Source organism: Lepidochelys kempii, chromosome 7, assembly GCF_965140285.1.
Source record: "Lepidochelys kempii isolate rLepKem1 chromosome 7, rLepKem1.hap1, whole genome shotgun sequence".
NCBI classification, from domain to species: Eukaryota; Metazoa; Chordata; order Testudines; family Cheloniidae; genus Lepidochelys; species Lepidochelys kempii.
Window position 1 is genome coordinate 103,589,347 of NC_136386.1, and position 23,964 is coordinate 103,613,310.

Genomic DNA, 23,964 nt, shown 5'->3' on the forward strand with positions numbered 1-23,964 from the left:
TCTCTTTAAGGACCTCACTTATTTAAAAAAGAGTAATGTAGTTGTGCAGAATTTTGCCTCAGACCGTTGTGTGCCTCAGTATATTTTTTACACTAAGTATCCTATAAAAAAGCAAATGTGTGCACAATCTTTATTAGAATATGTCCACTGCTCAGATGTTGTTTAGTGCTGAAAAAAATCACAAGGAGTTTGTTGTTCCATTTAGGAAAAAAGGAAGATGGGTAATTTCCATAGTTTCATTTGCTTCTGACATGGACCCCCATTTCATTAAAATATTAATTCCCCAATTGGGATCTCTTTTCAGCGGTAAAAATAACAATTGCAAAACCATTATTTAGAAACAGATACTACAGGAAGTTTGGTTAGAATATCGAGTATGGTGTAGTATTTCAAGTCGTAATATGGTGGAGGGAGCTATGTTACTACTTTTGTTAAAAGCACTCAAAATGTTAACCAAACGCCCGCCAAACCACTGTCTTGTTTTAAGCAGAAAGCAGTGATGGGCAGTAGCATAGAAAAAGACTGGGAAGACTGCCCATATACACCTGGCCTTCTGGTGAACCTTGAAATAAATAGTGATCCAGATTTTTTACACACACACGCACAAACACACATACACACTTACTTACTTACTTTTCCCCCAGCATCTAGCTCAGTGAGGCCCTGATCTTGATTCGGGCTTCTGCACGCTACCATTTTACAGAGAAATATAATCATATCCCTCCTTCCTCTGTTATCTTTCACCTCTTTTTTATAAGTACACAATCCACTTGCAATAAACAGCAACAGTTTTCTGAAGCAATGACCTAAATTTAAATTAATTAAATTAATGTTATCTCATTCCCATCCAGTGGGGAGCTTCTATTCACAAACACTGCCGTCATTCTTGTTGGAATGAGTCTTCACTTTCATGCCTGCCATATCAGATAGAGTTTGTGGGTACATAGATTCCAGTAATAGACAGTTAAAAATGCCAACATAGAGATCTGAAAAACCATCTGATAGTGCCTTATAGGATCTTATAGCTGTGTGGGTAACGATCTTAGAGAGATTGGAGTCCAAATGTATCATCTCCTTTTGAGCTGATGTCTTCATTTAACTGATCAGTCATGAAGAAGCAAGCATCAGAAACATACAAATCAAAGATTGTCCCCTTTCCAAAAATCAACCAGGAAAGACCAGCCTTCCTGCTCTTTCAACTGATGTAAGCAAGCTCTTCCCAGCATAGCAACAATTAGGGATGGGGGCCCTCCACCTCAAAGGGTAAGGATGGTTGGGGAGACTCCTTTGAGACACCATGGTAAAGGGAGTAGGAGTTGCTAGAGGTAGTTTTGGAATGCCTTTGCAAAGCATTCTGTCTCTTTCTTCGATTGCCTGTTCTATCCTCTACATAGCATGATCTATCATGGAGTTATCCACGGCTCAGATGGCTGCAGCTACATTCTGTTGGATTAAGCCTTTGAATAGCAAATCAAGTATATTTCTGAAAATTGGGGAGTGACTGTCGAGAAGGAGATAACTTAGATTTTACTTGGTATTCTCTATTGAAAGGCAAAGGAAATAGAATATAGGAATGCAATTTATCTTTTCGCCAGATCTTTTTAGCCAATGTATTCACACTACAGCAATGGAATCATTTTTAATTTACATGCTAAATAGCCTCTGCCTTCTGAATTGCAGACGTGGCTTGAACTACAAATGTTTTCAGTGATCTTAGTTTTGTATGCACTTATGATGAAGCATACTGCATTTTCAGTATATATTCAAAATTTGACATTTTAAAGTGTCATTTGTGCCAACTGTTAAAAATGTAACCATGATTTAAATTTGCTAATGTGCTTGTTTACAGGGGAAACACCTAATTCATCACCTCTTCTTTTTCCTTGTGGATCTCTCAAAAGAGAAGTTCTTCCAACAATACTCAAAGAAAAAGGTTGTTGCAGCCTTTAGAGCTTTATTTTAATTTGTTAACTTATTGTGGAAACCCCCACCCTTCCTCAAAGTAATAGTAAAAGATTAAAGGCTTATTCTTTATTGTGAACCATCCATGGATTTGTATATATTGGATTTGTACTGTCTGGAGATTAGAGGACAGGACTGAGAATCAGGAGATCTCAGTTCTCCTTCCAGCAATGCTATTGAGTCCATCTCTGACATTGGGAAGCTAATTTGATCCTTCTTTTTAGCTCAGTGCCCCATTAGTAAAATGGCAATTACTATGTTTATTTTATTCACAGTGACGTTGCAAGGCTTAAATGGTGTTTGTAAAGTGCTTTGAGATCCTCAGATTAAAAATGCTCTAGACATGTAAAGTACTGTAGTTGCATCTTGTAACACGAAGTGCCCAGGAATTTTTTAAAAGAAATATTCCTACATCTTAGGCTTTAAAGTAATATATTTTAATGCAATCAATATTATAATAGTGTTGTATTGGAATAATGGGAGCTATTAAAATCCTGTTTAGTTGCTGATGTATTTTCTCTCTTCTAATTACAGGTATTTCACTGGAAAGCCTTACCGTTTATCAAACTGCTCAACATCCCAGTCTCCAAGAATCCTTGAAGAATTATTTCTCACAACAGGTATGGCATAGTCAGTGGTCACCAGTGTAAATGTAAAGCTTTCTGATATATATATGAAACCTGATGAAAAACGTACTACTTTCTCCCTCAGTTATCTGTACGAGATATTATTGTGAGAAGAATCCCTTGGCTATAGCTTTAATCTTTTGAATATAGTGAATCGGTCCTTAAATTTGGAGAAATAACCCAGAAAATTTCAGTAAATACAATGGCACTTAAATACTATGGTAACAGACATTATAGAAAGTCCTAAAATATATAGATAATAATGCCTCTGTGGGAGGGAAAAAATACAACAACCTTTGATGGACCTTTCAAATTTTTGCCCAGTTTCCAAGCTATATTTTGTATCAGTATTACTGGGGAAAACTATTTTATAAACAATTACATATTCACCTTGTTCTTTTTGATCTGCTTAATAAAACTGAAATTTTGAAAAAGTCTGGTTTTAGATCATGTCACATCAGAGACAAATTTACTAACGGTATTTAATGATTTACTTACTTATGGCCATAGATATACGATCTCTGTCACTGAATGTGTTTGCTACAACTTTTTATGAATCTGAATTCAGCACTAATTATCAGCTCTCCATGGTGGCTGAGCCATGTTCGTACGCTGATTATTCTATTTGAGAATGTGTTACTGATTCCATTTTAAGTGTAAAAATTTTGGATGATACCCTATCCTCACATAGATCTGTTTCTTAAAATCCATACTAAAGCTTCTTTTTGCCATCTAATAAAGGTGATTAGGTTGAGATCAGTGGATAGCAAAATAGATTTGGAGCCACTGATACACATTTTTGTTTTCTCAAGATTAGATTATTGGAATGTTTTTATTTGCAGGAACCTGCATTATATCTATGATTCAGCATATTTTGAATGCAGCCTTGCATCCTTATAGACACTCGCTTGCCTGAGCACGTTATTTGCATTGACTTCCTGTTAAATTACATATTGATTTTGAAATTCTTCTTACATTCAAAGTCCTGAATGGCTGTGGTCCCCCCAGCCTTGCTGCTATGTTGTGCTAATTATATGTTCCAGATGAATATTAAAGTCATAATTATCAAATCATATGGTTTCTACAGGTCATAAATGTGAGTAAGTAGCAGCCAGGACATCTTGTAATTTTGTATCCTTGTTATGGAATTCATTTCCTGTTGCAATTAGAGGTGTTCATTCTTGTCATTCAAGGCTAAGCTAATACAATGTTTATTATAAGCTTCTAGCTCCTAAATTTTGATATTTCTATTGTGGTTAAATGTGCAGTGCCCTGCATAAATATAAGGTGGTGGTGGTGGGACTCTATCCCAAAGTGTACAAAGGGGACTTAGGCATTGTGATGCCTAATTTTTAGGCTCTCTGCCTCTTACTGGAGTTCAAAACCCTGAGTTAGGCATCCAGGCTCCCTATGCAATACATGGGGAGAGTTAAATGCCTAATAAGGAATTCACTGAAGTCAGCATGCTGAATGGGGAGTTGCCTACGCTAGTAAATAGGAAATGCTGAGGAGAGGGGTGTGGCCTAAGCCCCACCCCTCAAAGGGAATTAGGTGTCTATCTGTGCTCAGGATTCACAGCTGTGAACTCTTCTCTGGAGTTAAGCACCTAAGCCAAGTCAGCCCTTCTGCATGAAAAATAGAGGAGGTGGTAGTCTCCTTATAGCAGTAGCCCAGTGGTCACACCTTCCAGGAGAGTGCCCTAACCACTGGGCTATAGATATTCTAGGGTGGGTCTCTCTCAATCTCTCCTGTTGAAGCTATTCCAGTTTGTTGGTCGTGAGAGAGAAAATGAGTGACTGGGAGAGTTTAGGGTGAACAGGGAGGACATGCAGGGTGGGAGGCATCAGGAATATGTCCAGAACGGACATGTTTGTGAAGGGAGTTAGGAAAATAACGTATCAAAGTTTTCTGTTTAACGGGAGTAAGAGAATCCAAAGGGTACCCCATCTGGGTCATTAATAAAGAAAGAAACATCCTGATCCCCGTATTGTTATCACCAAAGAGCTCACAATCGTCTCATGACCTTGGAAAATGGATGGTTTAAAAAAAAACAAACGAACACACAACACTTGAATTTCAGTTGGTCCATTGTGTAGTGCAGTTTTGGCAGACTATCAGCATCAGGTCAGGCACCACAGACTGTCTTCAGTAAATCTCTCCTGTTGGCTGACTTCAGCACTTCTCAGCTGACAGCATGGTGCCTACATAGAGAGACTGCTGAAGAGATTGATATGAAAACATGTTATGATATGCAGCTAGAGTCAAGAGAAACATGTTCCAAGCTGCTGTTCCTTCTTTACTTTTATACAGGGTATTCCAGCAAGCATCACATTCTTCAGTCCATCGGGTGTCAGATTTTGTCTCCAGCACATTCAGAAGTTTTCTGGTGATCTTATTAATCAAATTAAGGTAAAGTATCCAATAAGTGTTAAAACATAGCGGGGAGGCATGTGGTCTAGTGGTTAGATCAGGGGATTGGGAATCAGAAGAGGTAAATTCTATTCCTTCCTACCACTCGATTACTCTGGGACCTTGGACAAGTCACCACGCTTTTCTGCCTGTGTTTACCTGTCTGTAAAATACAGATTATAATGTTTACTGGCCATTGTAAAGGGCTTTGAGATCTTACATTGAAAGTGGCTAATTAGTGCAAAGACAATGTTTCTTTTTTTTAAAATATCTTAGATTCCTTGTGCGAGTTAAAATGAGTTGTTTACCTCTTTCTTTTGTAAATCCCTTGTTGAAATCTGTGTATTTAACAGTATTAGAAATGAGTAATTCATTAATAGATTTTTAAACTTTGACCTCTTCAGTTTGAAAATTCCTTCTACCACAGCACTTTAAGTGAATGATAATGAATTAGGGTTTTTTTGTCTTCTTTTAAAAAAAAATTAAAAGTTCTACCATCACATTTCCTTTATGCATTTAAGATCATTGCACAAATTAAACTAACTGTACAACATAGGTCCGTTCTTAGAGTATAAATTACATAAGGTTGGTACCTTCAGAAAATAATGGAAATGGTCGCAAGGTGCACCTATTATGGAGATGGTCCTCCATCATGGGGTTAGGGAGAAATGAAGTGCAACTGACTACAAAGATAAAGCTACTTCTGTTTGACTTGCTGCAATATGAATTTGAGCTGCCTCTCTGTGGTAATCTATTATCAAATGAATCATTTCTTCACATTCAGGATGATAATTGACAAACAGGGATACATACTTTTCTGGTCCACTTTCTGACCTAAGGTGAAAATTTCCCTTCAGCTCAAGTGTATCTTTTCTTCAGTCCCCCAAATTATCATATAGTTTTTCCTCATGACACAAGAAATGTCTTCCTATAGGAATTTACATTCACACTAGAGATGAGCTGTAAAGTTCAGATCAGAATACGAACTTTTCCAAAATGTATGGGGTTTGAATCAGCTCATTATTCAAACAGGGACCAGCTATAGAGGTTGGATCTGGAGTCATAGTTTGCCAAAAGTGGGGGCTGTTTGGATTTGGATTACCCTCTAGTTTAGACCTTTTATAACTAAAGAAATAAATCTACTTGACCATATAGAAAGACTTTGGCCTAAGTCCTGATTCTGGGTACACATACTTTTATGGTCCAAAAGATAAACTAGTAACTTCAAAGTCCAAAGCTCCAGGCTGAGGACTGTGGTCGACAGCACCAGGGCTCCTTCTCACTCTTCCTGCTTCTGGCAGCACTACCTCATCAGAGGTCCTGCAAGGTCCCTCAGCCAACCACACACCATCCACGCTCCTCTAACTCTAGCAAAGAACTGGAATTTACTCTGGCCCTGCAGCTCTTCTTATGAAAAAAAGAAAAAAAACGAAAAAAAGAAATCTGATGAGGTTCAATAAGGATAAGTGCAGGGTCCTGCACTTAGGACAGAAGAACCCAATGCACAGCTACAGACTAGGGACTGAATGGCTAGGCAGCAGTTCTGCGGAAAAGGACCTAGGGGTGACAGTGGACGAGAAGCAGGATATGAGTCAGCAGTGTGCCCTTGTTGCCAAGAAGGCCAATGGCATTTTGGGATGTATAAGTAGGGGCATAGCGAGCAGATGGAGGGACGTGATCGTTCCCCTCTATTCGACATTGGTGAGGCCTCATCTGGAGTACTGTGTCCAGTTTTGGGCCCCACACTACAAGAAGGATGTGGATAAATTGGAGAGAGTCCAGCAAAGGGCAACAAAAATGATTAGGGGTCTGGAACACATGACTTATGAGGAGAGGCTGAGGGAGCTGGGATTGTTTAGCCTGCAGAAGAGAAGAATGAGGGGGGATTTGATAGCTGCTTTCAACTACCTGAAAGGGGGTTCCAAAGAGGATGGCTCTAGACTGTTCTCAATGGTAGCAGATGACAGAACGAGGAGTAATGGTCTCAAGTTGCAGTGCGGGAGGTTTAGATTGGATATTAGGAAAAACTTTTTCACTAAGAGGGTGGTGAAACACTGGAATGCGTTACCTAGGGAGGTGGTAGAATCTCCTTCCTTAGCGGTTTTTAAGGTCAGGCTTGACAAAGCCCTGGCTGGGATGATTTAACTGGGAATTGGTCCTGCTTTGAGCAGGGGGTTGGACTAGATGACCTTCTGGGGTCCCTTCCAACCCTGATATTCTATGATTCTATGTTGACCTGGTGTGCACTGATTGGCTGTATCCCACACAGCCACGCTAGACAGCTCGGAGGACCCTCTCCACTGCCCTTTACTGGGGCAAGGTGTGGCAGGGCCACGAGGCCTCCAGCAAGGGGCCTCAGAGGGTCTTATATACCCTGTCACAGGCCCCAACATATCTCTAGTGTTGCCACGCTTGCAGTGCGGACTAACAAAATCATACCATGTGAAATTTGACAGTGAAAATTAAGTTGTTTGCTGTATTGTTTTTCCTCTTCAGGGAGACAAACCTTTGTACACTCTTTCATGGTGTTAGGTGGTGGTATTTGCATTTAGCAGAGAGTAAGAGGGATAGGAATTCATATTTGTGTAGGCTAAAAGAATCAGTAGGCTGTATCCCGGGATCAGAAGCAGCTTGTGGGATGAGTTCAACAGCAGGGAAGTATGCACTGGATCATCATTTTTATGTATCATATCAGTTGCTGGGAATTACTACAGAGTTTCCAGGGAATGTGGAAATAAATCATCCACCAATAAACAGATGAAATTATGAATTTAAAAAGCAACTGAAGGGGAAACCAGCGTGAAGTAAACAATTCTTTCAGCATCTCATGTGCATTATTGTTGTGAATATATCAACACATTTCTTATTGTGGCATGAAGACGACGAGAGATACATTAGATGAACTCTAGGTGCTGCTGGACTTGGAGTTAGTAACTACAAAATTACTTACAGGGTTTCTGGGCTTTAAATTTAAGGAAGTACAAATACTCTTACATATAACCTTAAACTCTGTGCTCCCTGTTGAGATTTTAAATTTTTCTTTGCATTCAGTGAAGATTCTACTAAAGCTGGCGCTGGCAGTTTCTGAAGATGTACCTTAGGGATTTGTTGGTGAATGACTGACTTGATGATTCAGTATATCTAGGAGAAACTTGAACTTGCTCAAAAGGGCCCCATAACTTTCTCTCTAGCAAAGTTTACAGCATTCTGGAATGTATGCACAAAGTGAGTTACTCAGCATATAGTAGGATTCTCCTTATGGGTGTGTGTGGGACAAACACAAAGTTGTAAATGATTCAGAAGCAGCAATCTGTACCCATTGCATTCCTGTATAACTACCCAACATTACTACAATCAGCGTTGTCCTTCTTCCCTCTGATTGACTGATACTGACTTGTTGCATCTTACTGGTAAGCCAAGCACCTGCAACAGGATCACCTAACATGAATTAGGGTGATGTAGCCTTTGCAGGGACATTTTTCCTGAGAAGGAGGTGTTTTTTTCTGACTTCCCCAATCCATTTCCTCCTTTGGATAGAATTTGATTTTCTCATGATTATTATAAGCCAAGAATAAGTGCCTGCTTGAATTGGCACTGACAAGGCTGATGCATGTTCGAATCTATCTTCTTTGAGTATGAAAACAATAGGATTTTTAACTGTTTGGACCAGTGAACTAAGCCATAAGCTTTACTAAGTCATTACAAAGCAGCTAAATTTGGTCGTGTTCATTAAGTTTGATTAGAGGCAGGGCAGAATGATAGAAGACACTGAGGTAATGTAGCAAGAGCTGATGCTAATACCACATCTGATCATATTAGAGTAGAAATGTTATTTGTCATTTCAGTTTGCTGCTATAGGTCCAACAACAGCTGAAGCAATGGAAGCTGAAGGAATCCCAGTGAGCTGCACCGCAGAGAACCCTACTCCCCAAGATCTCGCTGCTGGTATCAAAAAAGCCCTTCACCTGTAGAATTGCCATTTACCTGAGTAGAAGCACCACACATGTTGCTGTAATAGTCCTCCAGAAATTTAAGACAATTCATCAGTGTTTAACCACGATACTAACATTCATTTGGATTTTTTTAAAAAAGTCATGCTCTCTGCCTTATCATTCAAGCCTTCCTTGACTATCCATCTACTAACAGCACTGTGTGGTGGGAATGGAAAAGCTAGATTGATCAGTCCAGATCAAATATATGGCTAATTTTGATGACCCATTGTAATAATGGTCATTAAGAAAAGACCGTGATTTTCACCATACGTCAGCCAGCAGAAGTCCAAAATGTAAGAAGTCAGTAACTAATACCACCCAGCATGTTTAAGAAATCAGATTATTAAACAAGTATTTGGGTAGTGTTATATCTGCTATTTTTCATATTCAAGATATACTTTTACATTATGGCATAATATCTTTCAAAAATATGGCTCAGAGTGACTTGGAATAAGTGAAATTGTTTCATTCAGTCAGTGGTCAGGTTTATAGAGGACACTTTTGTATTCTAAATTGCCTCTTTCTTCAATACTCAAGAACGGCTGCATCTAAAACTTCACGGGTCAGATTCCACCCTCATACGCACACTCTCATTGGAAATAATAAGAGCTGCACTTTAGTAGCTGAAAGCAGAATTTGGCCACATAGGTAGCATGAAACAAGTTAGGTTTTTTTCCCTTTAATTTCAACCAGGGCTGGAGTATGGATAATTTGGTATCCATTAAAGTCCTTAAAAGTCAGTTGTTTACAAGTTGTGAAAGGCTAGTATTGGACTTACTTGCGTGCGTGCACACACAAAACCACATTGGGTAGCCGATAGCATATAAAACAGCGTTTTATGCTTTGGCTTCAATGTCATGTTGTTTGTGAGCACGTTTTGGGGTTTAAAACAGATCATGGTAAATAATTGTAATTACAATAAAAACAATCTGTTGTGAAGGTTGCTTTGCAATTCTGTTGCCTCTTTACCTCAATAAGCACAAATATTTGCTTAGATAATGGTTGGAGAGCATGGTAGTAAAATATTATGAAGCATTTATATAAATAAATATTGCAAAAATTGTAGCAGTCATGGAGCTAAAAGTAGAATAATCCGTGCTACTATATACAATTTTCATGCTGTACCTTTCGACTCCTATGTCACCAGATCTAAATTTTTTGGTTTCTGTCCTTCAAAGAAAGGAGGTTTATTTGTAATAAGAAATACTAGTTTATTAGTGTTAATGAAGAAACATTATAAAGATACTCCTGTGGTTATATAGTTGTCCATGTTAGATAGGGTTTATAGTTTATCTGAGGCAGGAGAAAATTTAGCACTATAGGTACTTTCAGCTGATGTTAACATACATTCTTTTTCAAAGAAAATTTAAATCAAGATGTGCCCAATTATAATCCTCATGATTAAGATTTAAGTAATTAATCTTTAATGCGGGTAAAGGGACATGACATCACAGCACACCACATAAATGTCTCATTTGATTTATGTTTCTGTTGATTTAATTCAAAGTGTCTGAACTGAATGACATTATTTAAACAAGAAATTCCTTACCCAAAATAGTAGTTAAAATCAGATTCCAATTCTGCTCTACAATTCATTTGGGTCAATGGACGTTGTACATATGTATGTCACTATGACTCAGCCCAGTAAACATATAAGGGTTGTGACAAAGTTCCTCCTCCGCCTTGGTGGGATCTGCGCTTATTGACGGATTTGCTCGCCTCAGAGGTTCATGGCAACCCTCAGTTTGGCCACTTTCGTGGCTCAAATCTGCCGTTCACTCAGTTAGCCTCATCACTGGCCAGCATGGGGAAAGGAAGAACAACAATCCCCACAGTCTCTGCTGATCCACCTAGTGGATCAGGGAACAGGCCAGAGACCTTCACCTCTGGTGGAACCCACAGTCTAGTTCAACTCCTCTGGTATCAAGTAGGGAGTTGGGGGAGGGAATGGGGGGAACCTGGGCCCACCCTCTACTCTGGGTTCCAGCCTAGGGCCTTGTGGATTGCAGCTGTCTACAGTGGCTCCTGTAACAGCTGCATGACAGCTACAACTCCCTGGGGTACTTCCCCATGGCCTCCTCCCAACACCTTCTTTATTCTCACCATAGGACCTTCCTCCTGATGTCTGATAATGCTTGTACTTCTCAGTCTTCCAGCAGTACGCCTTCTCACTCTCAGCTTCTTGCGCCTCTTGCTCCCAGCTCCTCACACACATGCCACAAACTGAAGTGAGCTCCTTTTTAAACCCAGGTGCCCTGATTAGCCTGCCTTAATTGATTCTAGCAGCTTCTTGATTGGCTGCAGGTGTTCTAAGCAGCCTGTCTGCCTTAATTGTTTCCAGAAAGTTCTTGATTGTTCTGGAAACTTCCCTGTTACCTTACCCAGGGAAAGGGACCTACTCAACCTGGGGCTAGTATATCTGCCTTCTATCACTCTCCTGTAGCCATCTGGCCTGACCCTGTCACAGGGTCCATAGTGGCTTGACTCCTTAGTCTGAGATAGACTTGCAGAAGTATAACAGCTGAGGGAATTACTTTGTATCAGTTTTTGCTTAAGTGCATTGAAAATCCTCACAAGGTGAAATCTTTAATTACTCTTCTCAAGAATAGTGGTCAATGCTGGTAGCAGAACTTCATCATAAAAATATGCTAAAACTCTCTGGTGTTGCTGTGCTCTTTGGATGTAGGTGCAAGACTGTGTATAGACATGTCCCAAAGGAAAAGTGGAAGAGAATGATTAGAAAACAATTGTTGACCTTCTCTGTCACAATTTTCTCTAGCATGATTGAGTATACACTAAGCCAAGCTGTATAGCGTTCAGATTCAACTATGTAATATCATTATGCCATAGAAAATATGCAGTTCAGCTCGTTCCTTCTTTCAAAAATAAAACTACGGCTGCTTGAGGATTTGGAAATCTGCTCAGGTTCCCTGCAGTATACCACTCAGAAAGCTTTAAACTTTAAGCACGTTCGTAGTGTGAAATATGTCAGACATCTGAAAGCAGATTTATATGAAACTTACTGTTCAAGGGGGGAAAAGGCAGAAAAATCGACTGGGAATAGAGAGATGAGCATAAGTTTCTCTGATGGTTGCGTTTATTCCCTCGACAGCATTAGTATAAGATGAATTCAACTATTTGCCAGTTACTAAATTTAGACCCCTCTTTTAAACTATTTGTCTTTCTGGCAGACACCAACGTCTATAATCCAATCTGAGTAACATATTTAGCGTACACAATGGTATAAAAGAAGTAGGGGGAGTGTAGTCCAGAAACATCATCCATTGCTTGCTGATAAACAGGAAATACTGACCGAATCACTTAAAGTTGCATCCTGTATACTACAGTTATTAATGCTACTGCATGATGTTTGTTGCAGGATACCTTTTAAAAAGACAATGAATAAAACTGAAACAGGTTCTGTTCTTGAGGATCTTATACTCCAAAGACAACAAGCACCTAATAATTTACAAAATAACCCTTTAATTGTCTATTGGCAAGTAACTTAGGACTCAATTACACCTTCCTGCAAGAAAACCCAGGGATGTAAACACTACCAGATTCTCCTCAAGGAAGTTTGTCCTCAGTCATTCTGTTAGGGGATTTGCTCTCCCCATTGTTCAAGCCCTAGAGTTGACCTCCAAGCCCTGTGGATCACAGGAAATCAGCAGGCCAGGGGTCATCAGCATGGAGGCCCTGCACCTTTTACGAGTTATGTAGCCATGGCCTTGCTTATCAGGGCTGCTGCAATCAGCAGCTGCTCTGAGGTCCCCAGCATTGGAGGGAGGACACTATGGAAAGACAGCAGTCTGGGGCTAAGTTATCTTGCTCCCTGTAGGACTAGTGGGGGATGATGCACTCTCCTCCTAGTTTCTGGGATTTCTTAACATGGTTGTAACCTTGTGTTTAGTGTCATGACAATGGTGCCTAAAACAAGGGAACTGGGTAGTCTGGAACTTTATCAAGGGCTGGTCAGCACACTTTAGCTTTTGCTGAAAAGTATTTTGCGAATCCTTATTTGAAGGCCTGTTTGCGGGTGCATGGTCTGACAGGGTCGATGTTGCAAGTCAGTAACATGGCACTAGCAGGGCACACTCAGATGTGCATGAAGCACATGGATCATCTGGTCACCACTAAGGGAAGAAGTACTGCAGCAGATGGATTAGCCTCTCTTCCAGCAGACTCTGCTGGCTTACAAGTCCCAGCTAGGGGTGGTCTAACCAACTTTTCCTCAGGTGAGATCTCAGCAATGGAGATTTCTGTTGTTATTGAATCCTATTCTGTCCAGGTAAGAGGAAATCACACCTTTTTGTCTTCATAAAACCTCCCACCAGTCTAACATGAAGCACTTCAGCTATTTTTTTTTTAGTTTCAAAGGGATCAATTCAGCCAAACTTGCCTTCTCAGCTTCTGGGGCACAGAAGCACCTCACCCCACCTCTGGTCTTCCACAGCCATGAAAGCTAATCCAAGGGCGAATTCCGTCTCCCAGCTGATAACCACGTCACTGTCTTCCCCAGAGCTCTCACAGAATTACCAAACTTGACAGGTGTGCTCTTGGGTGTGAAAGTGACAGGGATCCCTCTAAAGTAGAGGCTGGTGCTTCTCAGACTGGTACCATTCCTGTATTGGGGACAAGGTTCAGGGCTATTACTAATTAACAACAATGAAGCACTTATTGAGATATTTGGAACTGCTGAGGCTGTATACTCCTAAAAGCCTGGCTGTGTGGGATGGGAGAGGTCATTTACTAGCTGCCTTTCCATGCAACCCTGCTGCAGCGTCTCTTCACTCCAGAGGCTGCTGGGTCCACATTACAGGGCCAGTCCTGTAGTGCTTTCTGCAAGAATCTGTCTGTGCTTCACAAACATTAAATTATATTTACGTTAGAAATACCACAAACCACACCACTACCACACAGAGGCCTCCTTAAGTATTAATGCCGTCACCCCCTGCTCTAAGACTGCTGGAAACTGCTCAGAAAGAGGCATCGTTACTGAGTTGCAGTAGTCGTACTCCATTATCCCTTGCTTTTACTCCAGGCAGGATTTTTTTTATTGACTTCCATTTTTCCCCATTTTTCTCCTGCCTTTTTCTGTAACTCATAAAAACATAAGGTCGGCGATACTAGATCAGACCAATGGTCCACCTAGGCCAGTATCCCGACTTCCAACAATGACTGGTGCCAGATGCTTCAGAGGAGTAAACAGAACAGGGTAATTTATTGAGTCATCCTGTCCCAGATTCTAGCAGTTGGAATTTCAGGACAGCAGAGTATAGAGTTGCAGCCCTGGCCATCCTGACTAATAGCCATTGAAGGCCCTATCCTTCAGAAACTTATCCAATTATTATTTGTATCCAGTTATACTTTGGGCCTCCACAACATTTCCTGGCAACGAGTTCCACAGATTGTGCATTGTGTAAAGAAATACTGCCTTTTGGTTTAAACCTGCTGCTTATAATTTTATTAGGTGACCTCTGGTTCGTGTGTTTTGTAAAGGGGTAAATAACACATCTTTATTCATTTAGGCATTTCAAATTAGAGGCCAATTATGAAAATTTAGCCCCTATGTGTTGAAAAAAAGATGCTTAATACACCTGTCACCCTTCCTCCCACCTTCCCTCCGACCCCCTGCAATACTTAGTACAATAAGATTAGTTTCTGCTCTGTTTAGGTCAGAACTTGGGTTGTACTTGTGAAGTACACTGGATCAACAGCTCAGGGGTTTATACATGCTTGGTTTCAGGCACTTTTTTTGAGCACTGGGTGAGTTACGAGGGAAAATTTACTTAGCCTAAGCCGAGAACATTTGGTTCCCACCGCCGCCCCGCCCCGCCCCCATGTATTCATAAAATCTCAGGCATTGAAAGAGTTAAAATATTTCTGTATCTATTAATGGGAAGGCATCTAAAAACTGAGCTAATGCTGGTTAATTTGAGTTCAGCTTGGTGAGAGCAGTTCATGTCCTAGAATTGTTGCCTAGCTGGAGCACTGCTTGAATATATTCCCCGTTAGATGGCGTTTGAAGTGTATTTTAGAAATAAAGTACAGAAACGGCGTGACAAGGGAGTCTGAGAGATCAGGTATCAATGTGGAGGTTCCTCATAAAAAATGCTTATTATTTCACAGAGGAGAAATGTTTCACTTAACTTCCCTAAGTCTGTACTTTGAATTGCACCAAGACCATACTACCCAGCTACCAGTCCATTAGTAGCTGCTCCTAAGCCTCAGACAAGAGATGAGCTGCCTGGCCACCTCACTACAGAGCAAAAGACAAGGTACATCACCCAGGTTATTTAGCGTTCTGGCTTGTGTCCTGACAGTCCCTGCTGTGTAATTTTGCTCAGATGCCGAAGTGCATTAACTGTGAGAAGACAAGAGAGTGAATTGCTGCTTATAAAACACAGGGAACAGAGTTATAGGTACTATAGCCATTCAGCTGTTTTTACAATGACTGGTCCACATGACCAACAGTGTCCACATAAACCACGTGAATCAGACCTTGATGGAGGAAGTTGGTCCCTATCCCAACAGGCAAAAATACATGGCTTAAGTTATGTTTATATTCCTGCAACAGCCATCTATAATTTACTAAGGGAGAATGCTCACAGGACGTACTAATTTAATTAAAATGACAAAAATAGAGACCCATACATTGGAATGGCAGTTGGGTTAGTGATGGATTCCACTAACCTCACTTGGGGGAAGAGTGGTAATGAGATGAAACACAGGCCCCATTACAGTAACCTGGTCTGACAACAACAGGTAACCTAACCACGTCATCTGCTATTGCGATAAACAACAAGGAGAAAAAGTCACAGGTGCTTTTTCTAGAGGCATCGAGCCACATGCATAGTGCTTTGCTCCAAGTTTCATTCATCTCTCCGTGCCCAAAGAGTGGCCAACACCCGCTTCTGAAAAACCCCAAATGCCGCAGAACAATTTGGGCTTGCTCCTGTTCCAACTGACATCTTATGGCAAAGTGACCTTCAAGTTTTGGGGGTTCTAAGGTACAACTGATGGGGGTTGTCATTCCAATTTTCATTTATGTGGGCTAACAAGAGTCAGCCAAAAATCGGTTCCTCGGCTGTTGCCCAGCTTCCTTGTTTACAGCAAACAAAATCTGAGCACAGCAAGCAGTCAGCCTGGCTTTAATTTCAAGTGTTATTAATTCTGATTTAAAAGAATTCAAGTATCTAAAGATGCTAGATGTAGAAAGGTGCTTTAGCGGACAGCCTGCAACATTATTCTCCAGGAAAGAAAAGGTGATACGGGGAGTTAGAGATTTAATATTTACTTCTTTTGTGGCAGTTGGTACTGGCTTCATGAGAACTACAATCACAGAACACTCTGAAGTGGCCCAACTCTAGCCAAAATAGCAACATGGAATCGCAGCATGACACTGGTGCCTTTGTGCATGTCTGGATACACAGAAAAATAAAGGAATAAGTGTCCACTTCAAGGAACAAAGGAGAATTTTGCAGTGTTGCCAATGCTCACTGTTTTAACATGAATATCGTATTTGGTGCTTTTCTTAAAGGCCGAGTTCCTAGAGTCACATTATACTTAAGACACTCAGCTTTCATTTAAAGTAAGGGCTTGTCTACAGTTACTGAGGGATTGACCAGTGGTGGTCGATTTAGCGCTGGAGTGGGCAAACTTTTTGGCCTGAGGGCCACATCTGGGAATAGAAATTGTATGGCGGGCCATGAATGCTCACAAACTTAGGGTTGGGTGCGGGAGGGGTTGAGGGCTGTGGTTGGGGGTGCAGGCTCCAGGGTGGGGCTAGAAATGAGGAGTTCAGGGTGTGGGAGGGGGCTCTGGGCTGGGGTAGGGGAGTGGGGTGCAGGGGGGGAATGAGGGCTCCAGCTGGGGGTGGGGGCTCTGGGGTGGGGATGGGGATGAGGAGTTTGGGGTGTAGGAGGGTGCTCTGGGCTGGGACTGAGGGCGGGAGGGGGAGCAGGGCTAGGGCAGTGGACTGGGGTGCAGGAAGGGGTGCAGACTCTGGCTGTGAGTGCAGGCTCTGGGATGGGGCCGGGGATGAGGGGTTTGAGTAGCAGGAGGGTGCTCCGGGCAGGGATTGAGGGATTTGGAGGGCAGGAGGGGGATCAGGCCTGGGGCGGTGGGGTTGAGGCATGGGTGCAGGTTCCGGGCGGCACTTACCTCAAGTGGCTCCCAGAAGCAGCTCCCTTCTCCAGCTCCTATGCGGAGGCATGGCCAGGTGGCTCTACACACTGCCCCCATCCACAGGCACCGCCCTGTCCACAGGCACCACCCCTGCAGCTTCCATTGGAGCATCTGAGGGGGCCATTGGAGTGTGTAGGAGCTGGAGGGGGGGCCATGCCACTGCTTCCGGGAGGCGCATGGAGCGGCCCCCAACTCTGCTCCCCAGCGGGAGCTCGAGGGCCGGCTTAAAATGGCTGGGCCATAGTTTGCCCACCCCTGATTTAGCAGGTCTAGTGAAGACCCGCTAAATCGACCGCAGATAGCTCTCCCATTGACTCCTGTATTCCACCTGACTGAGGACCCTACCTACTGTGGGGTCCACACTACGCGTTATCGATGGGAGACGCTCTCCTGTCGACATTGCATAGTGTGGACCCCGCAGTAAGTAGATCTAAGCTACGTCGATTTGAGTTACGCTATTCACCTAACTCAAATTGTGTAGCGGAGATCGAATTTCCCCTGTAATGTAGACAAGGCCTAAGTTTCTACCTTTCATGGGTTCAGAGAACAGCTTGCAGACATGAACCCTAAATACACAAAAACTAGAAGACAAAAACAGTTATTCTTTTAATGCATGATTTTGTAGCTGCCTGACTTTCGACTGGTTCAGGTTAGCCATACCGCATTTTGTAATTTGAAGGGAAAAAAACAACAATAATCATTAGGGATATTGTGACACATATTGCAACCCTGCACATTATCTCTTGGAACCACTGTATTATATTCGTTAATGTTTTCTGTATGAACTGTGTTCTACTTCATGAGGGAGGGTTACCACAACTCCTCTGAGAACTGAAAACAGTGTGTGGGGGTGGGTGTGAATACCCTGGGATTGTAAACGGATCTAGAGCAAAACCACCTGCTGGAATGGTTTGCATGTACTCATTCAGGCTGGGTGTTCCAGACACTACGAATCAAAGAAAGGGCTTATGGTATAAAAGGATGAACTAAATGACATGAGGTCTTCCTTTTGATTCAACAAACAGACAGGAGTTGGTCCTAGGGAAACCCCCAACCTGGAGGGAAGAGTTGGAAGGCATTGGCCTACCAAGGTCTGAAAGACTGATGGGCAATTTCTGATGTTTATTAGTAAGTGTATAGGAACTTTTTTTCAAATAGGTTTTCCCTCTAATGCTTTTGCCTTAAGAATAAACATGCTTGCTGAGAAAGCAGTATGGATTATTGATACAAATGTCATTGTCCTCAGAGAAAGCACAGCTTAGCTGCTGTCATTAGACAAACTGGCTTGCTGGGATATCACAATGTACAGCAGGAAATGTGCAGCCTTAAAAACCTCTGGCCAGAAAGGAGTAGGACACAAATCCCTGCCAAGAGACAGGTGATGGCTGGACTCCTGAAACCCTACTGGGCACTCCTGGAGTGGATAATGGAAGGGGAATATATGTGCAGTTACCCCTCAAACTGTGACAGACACATCGGTGAAGGCGTAAACCCCAAAAGAAACATTGCCTCATCAAACATTGTTAGAACATGCATTAGGAAGGGAATGGGCTGGCTTTATGGATTTAACATCTTCACGTAGAGGACTCATATGGCCATATCCACTGTGCTATGTTCTAATTAGCTGGTGCAAGCTAAACAGGGTCAGGGTGGGTCACACCTGGATAGGAGACTTCCTGGGAACATGTGGAGGAGCTGGTGCTTATGATTCAGCAGTTAGTACTGTTATGGTGGAGGTCCTGATCCTGCAAAGACTTACACACATGAATAACTTCATACCTGTGAACTCCTAGGGATGCTATTTATGCATAATTTTTTGTTGGATCAGGACCCAAATTAGTACTGAATTAATGGCCTCGTGTTAGAGTGTACCATGCTGCCTTGCAGATCAAGGCTTAAAAATGAGATCTCAACCACTTGTAGCAACTATTGCACAAGTACTGGGAGGTGGATTTAAATCCTGATGCCCTGCTGAAATTCCAGTTGAGATAGTCAAAAATCAAAGTGATAAGCTCAACCAGTTGCTAAATAGCTGAAAATACCTGACCCTGCTCTTATAAATTCTGCAAATATTTAAAACTTTTTAAAAATTGCATTAGTTTACAGTACTAGATTGGGCTTCTAGCAGTTAGAGACCAATGCAACAACCAACGACAACTGGCCATTAGTTTCAAAGTTTTATACTTGGTCATCAATGGATGGTTGTGAGCGCATTTCCTGGCATTCCAGTATCAGCACCAGTTGAGGAGCCAAAGAAAAGCTTGTTCACATTACTATGCATTTATTTGCATAGTTAGAGATTGTACACAGATGAAATGATAGCTATGTGGGGTTTTTTTTTCTCTCATCAGCTATTCAGTATTAAAGATAGGATCATGAAAGATTAGATATCCAAAAGGTGAGGCAGTGAGCAAGTCACGATGACGCCCACAGAATAGGGATGTTAACAGATGAGGTTATGTATATCAATGGGATTATTATTCCAAACTCTGACTGCAGCAAGACAAAGTTGTTTCCCAGCACTTCACAGAAGATGAGTTTTCATGCTTGAGGAAAAAGTTGTAGCTTGCTAACCACAAATGCCTGGTGAACACGTCAAAGAAGAACTTCTGTTTTCCAATCTAGTTTCCACTGCAGTGTGGAATTGTATCATGATTAGCCATTAAGAAACTTCAGAAGTTACCATTTTTATAGGGAAGCAAACTCAAAGGATTAGATTAGAAGTCTTTAGTCTCCTAGTTTACTTTTTGGCTCTCTAACTATAGCTCTTAAAAAAGAAAAAAACCAAAAACTCCAGAAGAATCTTACCCTTTCTTACTTCACAGATGTTTGCTTTTGATGTAAACAGGAAAATTAAAAAAAACCCAAAACAAAACACTGACGTTGCTAATCGTCCTCAGTTGATACTTTCCAAGCAATTGTATGGCCATCCTAGCAGAAATCTAGATTCAACATATTATTCATATGCATGCACCTCTGATTAAATGGCAAGGTCCAAAGTGAGCCATGACAATTCCAGAAACACTTGGGTGGCTGCATAATAATAGGTATGATTTGAAGACAAGGAGGCTGTAAAAGGATGTTCCTTTGGTGATACATTTGGTTTGTTCAATTGATGGGTCCTGATGTCTAATGAAAAAGATCTACCTTGACCTGCTGAGTCCAGGTCAGGTTTGCAGGGCTGATGAAAAAAAATGTCATTCATAATACGAGCAAATTTAATATTAAAAGCAGCGAGATACTCTAAAAAATTATATGGCTTTTCATATCACTTTTCAGAGTAGAACTACAATCTAACATGATGATAATCAGGATTTCATGATGAGACCTACTTTTTTCCCCCCTAATATAGGATCTTCCAGAATAAATACTGTTCAACTCTCTCCCTTACCCTCCCCAGTTCTCAAAAGAAAGGCAATGAAATATGTACCAGTCTTAAGCACAAAACACTGCTTTGATTTTGCACTAGTATTCAGAGAATTTCTAAACAACTTCAGACACAATTTCTTGCTTGATGTGAATATGGAGCAGACAATTAAAAATAGTAATGGAAGGTGCTGCCCAAGACTAACACCACTAGTAGATAGATTGCAGGGAATCCAGATTAGTGACGAACACATATATAGTACTGTTTAACTTGTGGCTTCCAATCCTATTTTGATTCAGGAGAGTTAGGAACAGGATAGCTATTCACCAAAATAAAAACTTGCATTTAAGAACTTCTGACAAATCAGATGACAGATCATTGTTGTACATACATAGTTGTAATACTTCTAATTTTTAGAGCAACACTAGTAAAAAGACTTCATATCTCATGCTTCTGAATTCCTCACTGACACTTGGGGAGAGATAGGACTTAAAACATGTAGCTAACATATTGAGATGAGACTAAAGCCTGATTTTCAGATTTCCGAGTGAAATTAATTAGAGCTGTGGATGCTCAGCACATATGAAAACGAGGCCTGTGGTTTTTAAACCTGTTTTCAATGTGATTGGGCAGTTTGTGTCTCTTGGACAGAAACATTAAATGATAGCAAAAATTTAAAAAAAAAAACTTAGATTTGTATGTTCTAGTTTTAATAAATAAAATTTATTTAAAATATGCTTTATTATTTATTCACAGTTTCAAGTTTGAAGAGAGGATAATACTATTCCTGATAAAAAAATCAAAATACAGCTAACTCCATTTCACTCTGTGGTGAAAATGACATTCCAGCAAAGGCTAATATCCATGGAAAGTCTTGTATTGAAGCTAAAAAGGCACACATTTATATTTATGCATGGTATTAACTGTAGTTAAAAAGGAAATATGTTTGCATATAAGGGAAATTTCTTTATACAGTTTCAGTTAACATTACTGGAAAAAGTCTTCCAATACCGCTTTGCTTATGAAATAACATTTTATACAAAAATATCAAACTGATCCAACTGTAACAGATTACATTTTTATGCTAAATATTTTATTTTGCATCACTGCAAAGCCCACGGCTTTTCAGAGAAATCAACTGTATTTCTTAAATGTAAAAGATTGGAAGTTTTACCTATAGATTTCCATTTTAGCACTTCACAAATGTAAAAACATTAATAACCAAATCATAATGGAGTTGTCATGGGATAGCAATGAACTCCTGTTTTTTCCCCAGCTGTACTATGTTATAAATAGGCAATGCTTACCTCAACTTCAATAAAACTAAGCACCACATGGGACAAAGCTACTGACCCCCATGTTTAACAAGGCACTGATATTTCTGCAATCTGTAGCAGTTTTATATTTAGCAAGTCACCGAATTCCTGTCTTATCAGCTTCACTGTTGAGTCAGCTGCTCCAGCAAATTTAAAATGACTTCTATTCTTGCTAGCAGAGTCACACTTTTGTTGGCAGTTGCACGCAATAAAAGGGAGTAAACTTGCTTGTTGGTCTTAAGAACTTCCTCCTCTTCATTACTGCCACTGAAAAAGGAACCATAGGTATCCTGAACTATTACATTGTATCAAAGCATAAACAATTACATTGTGCAAATACTGATTAAAACAGTGACTACCCATCAAAAATCTTCTTGTCCCTGGGATTCCATGACTCCTGGTTCTCCCACTACCTCTCTAATCACTCCTTCAGTGTTTCATTCCAAGTATCCACCTCACCCCTAACTCCAGCTTTCAGAAAGAGTCCTATGGGGCCCTGAGCCTCACCCTGTCATCTTCCTTTACAGTTTCTGGGCAGCATATGCACAAACATGACTTCAAAGTACCATCTCTATGTTAACTCCCAGAGCTATTTCTCCATGCTATACCGGTCTCCAAATTGAAATCTCAGCCTGCCTTTCTGACAGCTCTTCATGACTATTGAGCCACCAGTTTAAGCTCAATGGGGCCAACACAAAACTCAGTCTTTCCCTACACAAGCCCTTCTGCTTTCTCTGTCACCGTGGGCACCACCACCATTCTCCCTGTCACTGTTATCTGGGCATCATCTTTGACCTGGCCCTTTCTCTAGCTCACACCTAAGAAATGTCTAAATCTTGCAGATTTTTCCTGCATAACATCTTTAGAATCTTGCCTTTCCTCTCCATACACAGCTAAATGTGTCATTCAGTCCCTTGTCATCTTGTGTCTTGGCTACAGCAGCCTTCTCCTTTCCAGCCTTGACAACTGCCATCTTGCCCCACTTATCCATTCAAAACATTGATGCGAAGGTAATTTTGCTGGCTCATCGCTTCAACTGTATTACCTTTCTCTCTGAATTCCTAAACTGGCTTCCCCTTCTCCAGTACATTTATGCCACTTTAGGAAATAAAACTCCAAAAGCCAGTTTTTAAAATCTCAGAAAAATAACAATGTTGCCACTGATATTACAGGTAATATATGTGACTAGTTGGTTTAATTGTAAATCCATCAAAAATTGCTAAGAAACAAAGCAGCAATTAGTTCATAACATTTGGCACAAAGCGGTGGAAGGTTTATTTAACACAGAGAACAGGTATACAATAAAAAAAAGCCACTGAAATGCAAGCTATTGCCAGGATAAATTACAAAAATGTCTGGGACAAAACATCACTTTGAATTACTATTCCCCTGCTTACAATTTTACACAGCCAAATTCAGTTCTGCTTAAGCACTTAATTTTTAAAGAAGTCTTGCTTTTATGCAGGTTTATAGCCAGATTGTAACTTTTGTGGCTTGAGCACTGCAATTTCAAAGATGGGGTAAAAATTTCCCTTCTGCATTCTCCTTGAATGACTGCATCAATAACCATGGATCAGCAAGAGGAATTACTCAATTCCCACTCTGACCAAGCTAACCATTGCTGTGGAGGCATGGGGGAGGGTAGGCATTCCCCCCAACCCTATAGACAGAAAATGAACTGGGCATATACTATTTGCACATTACATGTAAAACGGTTAGAGAGAAGTGAATTTAACTTACCCTCAATGCACTTCTACAGTTTTTGAATGACACACATTAGCTGTATTAAGTTTGTATGACAATAGCATTCTGCTTTTATTTTGCAGACCTTGAAAAATTAAACACTATAACATAATTAAATTGAAGTGTATGTATCATATATAGCCTATTAATTTAAACAGAATATTAGTGATTAGAACGGTAGATGGGAAAAGAAAGTCTAAATATTCTACTCTGACATCACACCCTCTTCAAGGCTATGAAGTATGATCGCACAAAACCAACACAATTACTAGTGTTAGTCAATTACCATACATGTCAATTTGTTTAAAAAAAGATTGATTATACTCTGGTCCTTGGCATTTTGTATATTTACACTGCCACCC

The 23,964-nt window shown here is 40.8% G+C and overlaps 2 protein-coding genes across 11 annotated transcripts in view; one reads left to right on the forward strand and one right to left on the reverse strand.

Moving 5' to 3' along the window:
• Positions 1–9,932, forward strand: part of UROS (uroporphyrinogen III synthase) — a 34,825-nt gene extending 24,893 nt beyond the window's left edge. For all 8 annotated transcript variants that reach the window (XM_073354076.2, XM_073354074.2, XM_073354077.1 and 5 more), the window contains 4 exons: positions 1,850–1,933; positions 2,497–2,582; positions 4,899–4,997; positions 8,843–9,932. In XM_073354076.2, coding sequence (XP_073210177.1) covers positions 1,850–1,933; positions 2,497–2,582; positions 4,899–4,997; positions 8,843–8,968 — 395 coding nt within the window. In that variant the 3' untranslated portion in view covers positions 8,969–9,932. The remainder of the gene's footprint in view (positions 1–1,849; positions 1,934–2,496; positions 2,583–4,898; positions 4,998–8,842) is intronic.
• An 11,312-nt stretch (positions 9,933–21,244) lies between these two features.
• The window catches only part of EDRF1 (erythroid differentiation regulatory factor 1), a 52,421-nt gene continuing 49,701 nt past the window's right edge, over positions 21,245–23,964 (reverse strand). For all 3 annotated transcript variants that reach the window (XM_073354082.2, XM_073354083.2, XM_073354080.2), the window contains one exon: positions 21,245–22,126. In XM_073354082.2, the coding sequence (XP_073210183.2) occupies positions 21,982–22,126 (145 nt within the window). In that variant the 3' untranslated portion in view covers positions 21,245–21,981. The remainder of the gene's footprint in view (positions 22,127–23,964) is intronic.